The following is a 9,786-nucleotide window of genomic DNA, read 5'->3' on the forward strand; positions in this document are numbered from 1 at the left end:
CGTCGTCGAGGGGTTTGATCGCTGGGTATCACCGTTTGTTTCCCCGTCCCGCTCTTTCGCAGGAAGTCAATGCCCTTGAATGTGAGATTCAGCTGCTGAAGCTTCATCGCCACGAACGCATCGTCCAGTATTACGGCTGCCTGCGCGACCCGGCAGAGAGGAAGCTCTCCATCTTTGTGGAGTATATGCCAGGGGTGAGGAACGTGGCCGTATCCATAGTCTATATTTTTATTATTTTAAACGTTTTTGTCACATGTTTAGGCAGAATTTTAACATATACAATCTATTTTGACTCTGGTTCATTTATGTTCCCTACAAACACAATCGTTTGAAAGTTGATAAACCTAGAACCAGAATCTGAACGTTCTAGATAAAGGCACAGAAAGCGTCAGGCTTCGGCCCGTCACGGACTTAACCTTCTTATCCGTCATGGTTATCTTTCCAGGGGTCGATTAAAGACCAACTGAAAGCGTATGGCGCCCTCACAGAGAACGTGACCCGGCGGTACACCAGGCAGATCCTGCAAGGGGTGTCCTACTTGCACGCCAACATGATTGTACATAGAGACATCAAAGGTGGGTGTTTTCGTGGAGACTCCGTAACGTGTGAGCTGGCCCCTCGTGTGGAACGATTGGAACCCCGTTAAAACTTTACGCTCTTCGCTGTGTGTTCTAGAACACCCTGTCCGGGTAGTGAATGGATATTATTGCTGGGCAATGGTGCCCCCTGCTGGCTGACGGAAAATACAATCCCCCTACTACACCACTTACCGCAGTATCCAACCCCGAGAGACTGCTGTTCACCCCAGTAATATGCAACATCCTTGCTTCATTTAGGCTCTGCATTGGTCCCCTCAAGGGACCTTCGATAGAGTCCGTAGTAGTCTAACATGATGATAGATATATCCATTATTACAGCCGGCTAATGATGGCTAAGGAATCACAGGTTTAACCCGTAGAACAACCTTGAATACATGTTTCAATGCCTTTTCTGATGTAAGATAAGGAAGGTTTACTTTACTGAGATGGTGGTAGATAAGTGGAACAGCCTCCCAGCAGAGGTGGTAGAGGCTAATACAGCGAGGGGATTTAAACATGCGTGGGATAGACATACGGCTCCTGAATCTAAGACGAGACCAACGACTGATTAACGTTTGAGAAACGGGCGACTAGACGGGGGCCGGATGGAACCGATCTGCCGGCAGGTTCTATGTTTGTGTGGATGTAAAGAGATGCGTTAGTCGGGAATTATTTGAACTTTAGAATTCCTGGGGGGGGGTTAATCTTCATGTCCGTATCTTTTTTACGGCTCTTCTGTCTACTTTTGCTGTTAATTCTGAGAATTATTTGTATGGCAACAGCAAATAGCCCCCCCCCCGGCCGATTTGGGTTACGGGGCGGTACTGTCCCTTTAAACGGTTCTGGAGGAGATCACAAGATTTAAAATGCTTTCAGCTCCTTTCTTTCTTTTTTTTGCGGTGTGAAAGAGAGCGAGCGAGAGAGCGATCTCCGTGCCAGACAGGAAATAATATTCCATGAAATGTCCAGGAAGGAAGGCTGAGGCCGTTAGATAAAACCCCCGGCCCTCGGCGGAGAGCTGCGCCGTGGCCTATCGCCCATCCGCGTCCCGGATCGGCTAAATGCGCACCGCAGTTCCCCATGGCCGGGGCCGAGCGTTATCCCCCCCCCCCGGCGCAGGTTACGAGCCCTTTCTGTCCCCGCAGGTGCCAACATTCTGAGAGACTCCGCTGGGAACGTCAAACTCGGGGACTTCGGGGCCAGCAAGAGAATCCAAACCATCTGCATGTCCGGGACCGGCATCAAATCCGTGACGGGGACCCCGTACTGGATGAGCCCGGAGGTGATCAGCGGGGAAGGATACGGCAGGAAAGCAGATGTTTGGTGAGCGTTCTAGATTAAAAAAACAAAAAACAAACCAAAAAAAAACGGATCTGTCTTTCCCACGGATAAAAAAATGAATCTGACGGCAGCAACTTGGCCAGAAAAAGGGAAAATTAAACAAAAAAAAAAAAACACGCGTCGGTGGGGAGAGATTTACTAAGGTGTGAGTTGGAAGGACAGTGTCTGTATGTTATGTACACGTTTTATGCGCTTTCAGGTAAGATTATCTCCCAGAATGCATCTGATTGATTAACGTGCCACGGGGGCCACTCCGGGGCCCCTTGTTATTGGCAGAGAACAAGCAATCCTTTAATTTGTGGGCTGCCTCGCTTTAAAGGTGCCGTCCCACCTATTCTGCTGAATGTTACGCTTTTGTAACTAAATGCGGCATTAGATACATAATTACAATTTTATCTGCTTGTTCAAGAGGGGGGACACCCGCCATTTTTTTCTTACTAGCATCAAAATAAGTTTTAAGATGTTTTCTTTTTTTTTTTTTTAAAGCAGTTGTAGTTTTTGCCCCATAATATAATGTTTTGGGGCAGCTGCATCTATTAGACAAACACCCCGGCTCATAGTGCCTGTGGGGAACAATGGAATGGCTCAGTCTTATCAACCCAGTTGGACTCTCTGACTAATGAAAGTCTATGGAGAGACGGACTTCATTAGCATTGCCATAAAGCATCAGCTCAGTGTGGTGTTTGAGCCGGGAAAGTCACCCAAAATATCACATGACTGACAGCAACGTTGGCTCCAGGTCTGCAACATGACCGCCATTACTGTATACAGCGCTGGGGGTTATATTACTGTATACAGCGCTGGGGGGGTTATATTATTGTATACAGCGCTGGGGGGTTATATTACTGTATACAGCACTGGGGGTTATATTACTGTATACAGCGCTGGGGGGTAATATTACTGTATACAGCGCTAGGGGGTTATATTATTGTATACAGCGCCGGGGGGTTATATTATTGTATACAGTGCTGGGGGTTATATTACTGTATACAGTGCTGGGGGTTATATTACTGTATACAGCGCTGGGGGGTTATATTACTGTATACAGCGCTGGGGTTATATTACTGTATACAACGCTGGGGGTTATATTACTGTATACAGCGCTGGGGGTTATATTACTGTATACAGTGCTGGGGGTTATATTACTGTATATAGCGCTGGGGGTTATATTAGTGTATACAGCGCTGGGGGTTATATTAGTGTATACAGTGCTGGGGGTTATATTACTGTATACAGTGCTGGGGGTTATATTACTGTATACAGCGCTGGGGGGTTATATTATTGTATACAGCGCTGGGGGGTTATATTACTGTTTACAGTGCTGGGGGTTATATTATTGTATACAGCGCTGGGGGGTTATATTATTGTATACAGCACTGGGGGGTTATATTACTGTATACAGTGCTGGGGGTTATATTACTGTATACAGCGCTGGGGGGTTATATTATTGTAAACAGTGCTGGGGGTTATATTACTGTATACAGTGCTGGAGGTTATTACTGTATACAGCGCTGGGGGTTATATTACTGTATACAGCGCTGGGGGTTATATTACTGTATACAGCGCTGGGGGGTTATATTATTGTATACAGCGCTGGGGGTTATATTACTGTATACAGCGCTGGGGGTTATATTACTGTATACAGTGCTGGGGGTTATATTACTGTATACAGTGCTGGGGGGGTTGTATTACTGAATACAGTGCTGGGGGTTATATTACTGTATACAGTGCTGGGGGGTTATATTACTGTATACAGCGCTGGGGGATTATATTACTGTATACAGTGCTGGGGGTTATTACTGTATACAGTGCTGGGGGTTATATTACTGTATACAGTGCTGGGGGGTTATATTACTGTATACAGTGCTGGGGGTTATATTACTGTATACAGCGCTGGGGGGTAATATTACTGTATGCAGGGGGGTATTACTGTTTCCATATAAATGGATGATAACGTTTCCGTGATTTCTGATGAAATGTCTCTGTTTGGGCGCAGGAGCGTGGCTTGCACCGTTGTGGAAATGTTAACCGAGAAGCCCCCGTGGGCAGAATATGAAGCGATGGCAGCCATTTTTAAAATCGCCACTCAGCCCACGAAGCCCAAACTCCCGGACAGCGTGTCCGACTCCTGCAGAGACTTCATGAAACTAATACTGGTGGAGGAGAAACGAAGGCCTACGGCAGAGGAACTTTTAAAGCACCCTTTTGTTAGCCACAGTATTTAAGTTTTTAGGTTTTCCTGTAAAAAATCAAATGAAGGATATCAAAAGTAACAAAAAAAAGACAAAAAAGGGTATGTTTGCCTCCATAGATACGATAATTGGGCAATAATGATGGAAAATGAGAAAAAGTGATGGTTGCTATGGACACCAGACTCTTATTTTGAAAATGAAGGAATAAGAAGGTTCTAGATGTTGGGATGGGAGGGTTCCTTGCTCCGGCGATGATCTGTCTGACGCTTTCTGGATGAAGACCGGTTGGCGGATCGCTGATGGATTTGACGTCATGGCGTACCGCGGAATAAGGGAGTGGATCAAGATGATCTGTGGGATCTATGAGATTTATTCACTAAACAGTACGCTGTAGGCATGTTGGAGATGATGTCATCTCACTATGACTTACGTCTGGGAAGGCCCTCCGTGATGTCATACATCTCATCTGCCCCCCCTTAGGACTCCCGACAGCTGCAGCTGAGCAATGCCCTATGCAAAAGAGGCAGGGATTGGTCATTTCCCATCAGAGCGTGTTATGACATCACTGTGACTTCATACCACGGACAGTTTGTTGCTTGATGTGTTTATCCTGGTGGGTTGGGATATAACTCTGATGCCAAATATTTTCTGGGAAATATAGCCGTATTTATCAAAACCAAAGCAGGAATCTCGCACAAAGAAAATGCTCCAGATTCCCATAAATCGAGGAAAGTTTCGTCGCTGCTCTGTATTTAGCACTTTAAGCCGTAAACAGTGCCCGGTTTCAGACTCATCTCCACAAATCTTGTCACAATGTTTCATGAAAGCCACCACTTGTCAGGAGGTAAAGGTATCCTGAGAGAAGTCACCTGTATTCAAGCAGGGATTCCATATAGCCGTAAGAAAAGCACCAATTGGATGCTCAAATATCCTTAAATCAGAGTAGAATATGAAGGAGTCGGCTGCAGACTGTGAGACCCTGAAAATCTGCCCGTTTACCCCAAGACCATGTGATAGGGGTACAAACTCAGAAGCCCACACTTAAACGCTGCCACTTCCCGGTTATAGTTATATTCCTCCTGTAGACCGCCCCTTTACCCGGTTTATATAATATTAGCGACGCAGGAAAGCTCGGGGGGCTCGCCGGTGGTGCCTGAACTTTGTAAATCCTGTCACGTTAAATATTGGCCTAAAATATTCCCATTCTGAGATAAGGTTTTTTTTATATAAATCTCTTGATTTAAACACTGGACCAAAGATTCAAAATCTAATTTTTTTTGTGAAGGGAACACCTTTTGGCCCAAAACCGAATATTCCTTATATTTTCACCTTTTTTAACATTTTTTATAGACTTTTAAAATGAATGTGACCGTCGGGAGTCATCGGGGGTTCTGTTCGAAGCGGTGGGCATGTGATTGCTATATAAATTAACTCTTTGTGCTGTAGAAAATCATTTATGGTATTGAGCGAAGCAACATAGAGTTCACCATCTGCAGGGCTATTGACAAGATAAAGCATATCTCCAAAGTGTCCCGGTTTTTGCAGGACAGTCCCGCTTTTCCTGCACTGTCCCACGTAGGCCTAAAAGTACAACTAGAAAACACATTCCTGGAGAGCGAAACAAACACCCGTTTTAAGATAAATTCTCATCAAATAATATATAAATACAAGGGTCCGAGCCGAAAAAATCAAGACCCCTATGAAAGATGTACAGAAGCAATAAATAAAGGAAAATGTTTTATAGGGAATTCGTATCCGGGATCAGTGACCTCAGAGATAGTCTGCATCGTGAGTGAGACCCGCTTTCTTTTTACCAAATATATATATATATATACCTTAAATCGACCACAATACTTAAGATATGCGGTTAGAACGCTTTAAAGATCATTCAGTAATACAGACGTCAACTGGTTAAAAAGACATGTTAAAAAAGGATCAATTTTTGGTGATTTTATTTCTGAAGTCGGTGGGTGGTCCGTTACCGGGAGGTCTCCGTGTAGGAGAGACGATGATCCCATAGGCCGATACTTGTGCAACAAGACGACCGCGTCAGGGGGGGGGTTGGGGGGTGTTCTTTCCCAGGGTAACAAAGTCCCAGGACCGAAATATCAGACCTTTGACCTCTATAGAGGTCGCGGAGCTCTATTGAAAAACAAATATTGAACAAAATTATATTTTTTTTATATTGATTGAGGAAATCTGGCGCTCGCGTTTGTCAACGATAGAAAGGCTCGAAAAAATGAGATTTCTGGATTTTTTGCCAAAACTCCCCAAAAAAAGTACCCCCCCAAAAAAAAACTCCACTGTGCCTTCAAAAATGTCTGAACCTATGTTGAACTACATTTTTTTGAAGTAGTTTTAAAAAAAAAAATACTATGCAAAAGTATTGTGTTGCCTTCATCTGTTTGCCCTCCAGCCTTAAGCCTTTAGTGCTTAAAGTGTTAAATGTTTTTGCCCCCCACCTTGGCAAACCCCCTGATATACATTTTTCCCCAGGGTGGAACAAACAAAAATATGTATATTCCGATTATTCTCTGGCGTTCGCGTGAATATATGTTGTATATCCAAGTATGAGAACTTGATTTCGTGCTTTTAAAACGGCATCTATTTTTCTGTATTTGTATTCTTTGTAATCTGAAAATGTTGTTTTTTTGTAATAAAATTTATAAATTTTAAGAACCATCGGGACGATTTTTTCCCCGTTAAATGCATTCGATGGTTGGGCCGCATCCACTGGCTTTCATCGAGGTGTAAATCTATAAAGAGGGACACATAAAAAAAATAGAGAGATGGGGAAACTGGCAGAATCACAAAATGATGCAACAAATACACCTTTTATTGCTTTTTTTTAAAGTGTCAATAATTATGGAAAACGAAAAAATAAGTGGTGGTCGCTATGGACACCAGACTCTTTATTTTGAAAAAATTACTGGTGCACATGAAGGAATAAGAAGGTTCTAGATGTTGGGATGGGAGGCTTCCTTGCTCCGGAGATGATCTGTCTGAAGCTTTCTGGATGAAGACCGGTTGGCGGATCGCGGATGGATTTGATGTCCTGGCGTACCGCGGAATAAGGGAGTGGATCAAGATGTTCTATGGGATCTGTGGGATTTATTCACTAAACAGTACGCTGTAGGCATGTTGGAGATGATGTCCTCTCACTATGACTTACGTCTGGCCAGCGCTGTATACAGTAATATAACCCCCAGCGCTGTATACAGTAATAACCCCCAGCACTGTATACAGTAATATAACCCCAGCACTGTATACAGTAATATAACCCCCCAGCGCTGTATACAGTAATATAACCCCCAGCGCTATATACAGTAATATAACCCCCAGCGCTGTATACAGTAATATAACCCCCAGCGCTGTATACAGTAATATAACCCCCCAGCACTGTATACAGTAATATAACCCCCAGCGCTATATACAGTAATATAACCCCCAGCGCTGTATACAGTAATATAACCCCCAGCGCTGTATACAGTAATATAAGCCCCGGCGCTGTATACAGTAATATAAGCCCCGGTGCTGTATACAGTAATATAACCCCCAGCGCTGTATACAGTAATATACCCTGTGCTGTATACAGTAATATAACCCCCCAGCACTGTATACAGTAATATAACCCCCCAGCACTGTATACAGTAATATAAACCCCAGCGCTGTATACAGTAATATAACTCCCAGCGCTGTATACAGTAATATAACCCCCCAGCGCTGTATACAGTAATATAACCCCCCAGCGCTGTATACAGTAATATAACCCCCCAGCGCTGTATACAGTAATATAACCCCCCAGCGCTGTATACAGTAATATAACCCCCCAGCGCTGTATACAGTAATATAACCCCCCAGCGCTGTATACAGCAATATAACCCCCAGCGCTGTATACAGTAATATAACCCCCAGCGCTGTATACAGTAATATAACCCCCCAGCGCTGTATACAGTAATATAACCCCCAGCGCTGTATACAGTAATATAACCCCCCAGCGCTGTATACAGTTAAATAACCCCCAGCGCTGTATACAGTAATATAACCCCCCAGCGCTGTATACAGTAATATAACCCCCAGCGCTGTATACAGTAATATAACCCCCAGCGCTGTATACAGTAATATAACCCCCAGCGCTGTATACAGTAATATAACCCCCAGCGCTGTATACAGTAATATAACCCCCAGCGCTGTATACAGTAATATAACCCCCCAGCGCTGTATACAGTAATATAACCCCCAGCGCTGTATACAGTAATATAACCCCCAGCGCTGTATACAGTAATATAACCCCCAGCGCTGTATACAGTAATATAACCCCCAGCGCTGTATACAGTAATATAACCCCCAACACTGTATACAGTAATATAACCCCCAGCACTGTATACAGTAATATAACCCCCAACACTGTATACAGTAATATAACCCCCAGCACTGTATACAGTAATATAACCCCCAGCACTGTATACAGTAATACCTGAAATACATCTGCCCTGCTTACAGAAGACTCTTTAATGGAAAAAATTATTTGTTTCTCCTTTTGTTGATTGGAAAATGACAATAGAAAACAAATGATCAGTTTTGCTATTTGGAAGAAAAATTCAGAGACAACAATTATGAGATAAATAAAACATTTATTATATAATCACATTTTTTCTATTTAATTGACCTTAAGGGGGGGCCACCTCTGGGCTCACAGAGAGTCATTCTCCAGCACTCAGGAGAGGAAAAACCTCGATGGAGGAAACCTCTGAGAGAACCATGGCTGGAAGAATTTCCCTTCCCTCTGGGCAGTAAGAGGTTAATTCTATCTAGTGGATAGAGATTTTTTGTGGCTTTGAGGGCTATGACTTCTAAAGGCTGCTCAGGCTGTTCAGTACAAAGTAAAAAATTAAATAAAAAAGGTAAAAAAAAAGGTAAATATATGATCATAGATGTCGATCTGCAGGTCACAATCTTCCGATCTCTGCTGGGATCCCGACACTCTGCGGATCTCTTTGCCGGAGAGCCGACACTCCGCAGATCTCTTTGTCAGGCAGCCAGCGGATTTTACGTGGTACTTCAGGCTTCTTTGCTGCTGTAGATGAAGATCCTCCAGAGTGACGACTGCTCTCGTGTGTGGAGATCTGTGCAGCTTCTGTTATGACATCATAATGGGACAGAAATGAAAAAACTTTATTGACACACACGTTTACACAAAAATGTTTGGATGAACTGGAACTGGGCATGGCTGAAATTGGTTGATGTGGGGAAAAGCTATCAATAACCTACAACCTGCTAACAATGTACAAGAGGGGAGTTTACTACTTACTCCCTGGCCGTTGTAATGAATGCTGGATGTTGTCACGTAGCTAGGAAGTCTCTTTTGATGCGTCCAATATGACTTCTTTTAACGTCCCATACGTATATGTAAATGTATATGTCCCAAATGTCCCTGGCAGGGTGACCGCATTCCTAACTGTCATTCGGGGACAGTTACTTCCATGAAAGTCGTGCTCGGGACTGGCGAAAACGTACATGGTTCAGTAGGGGTAATATGGGTAAAAAAAAAATATTAAGATGCAAAGTCTTATAAATGATCCGTGGCCATAGCAACCAGTGGGAAAGCCTGTTGATTGGCCAAATCCAGTGGTTGCTATAGTTATAAAACTCACACTTTGCCCCAGAATCGCAGC

The 9,786-nt window shown here is 43.7% G+C and overlaps 2 protein-coding genes across 3 annotated transcripts in view; one reads left to right on the plus strand and one right to left on the minus strand.

Annotated features, from left to right (window-relative positions):
• The window catches only part of LOC128497500 (mitogen-activated protein kinase kinase kinase 3-like), a 55,361-nt gene extending 50,824 nt beyond the window's left edge, over positions 1–4,537 (plus strand). For both annotated transcript variants that reach the window (XM_053467597.1, XM_053467598.1), the window contains exons 14-17: positions 63–194; positions 446–575; positions 1,724–1,901; positions 3,916–4,537. In XM_053467597.1, the coding sequence (XP_053323572.1) occupies positions 63–194; positions 446–575; positions 1,724–1,901; positions 3,916–4,144 (669 nt within the window). In that variant the 3' untranslated portion in view covers positions 4,145–4,537. The remainder of the gene's footprint in view (positions 1–62; positions 195–445; positions 576–1,723; positions 1,902–3,915) is intronic.
• Positions 1–9,786, minus strand: part of LOC128497502 (5-beta-cholestane-3-alpha,7-alpha-diol 12-alpha-hydroxylase) — a 187,567-nt gene that overhangs the window by 108,669 nt on the left and 69,112 nt on the right. The window lies entirely within an intron of this gene.

This window comes from Spea bombifrons, chromosome 5 (genome assembly GCF_027358695.1).
Source record: "Spea bombifrons isolate aSpeBom1 chromosome 5, aSpeBom1.2.pri, whole genome shotgun sequence".
In the NCBI taxonomy this organism is placed as follows: Eukaryota; Metazoa; Chordata; class Amphibia; order Anura; family Pelobatidae; genus Spea; species Spea bombifrons.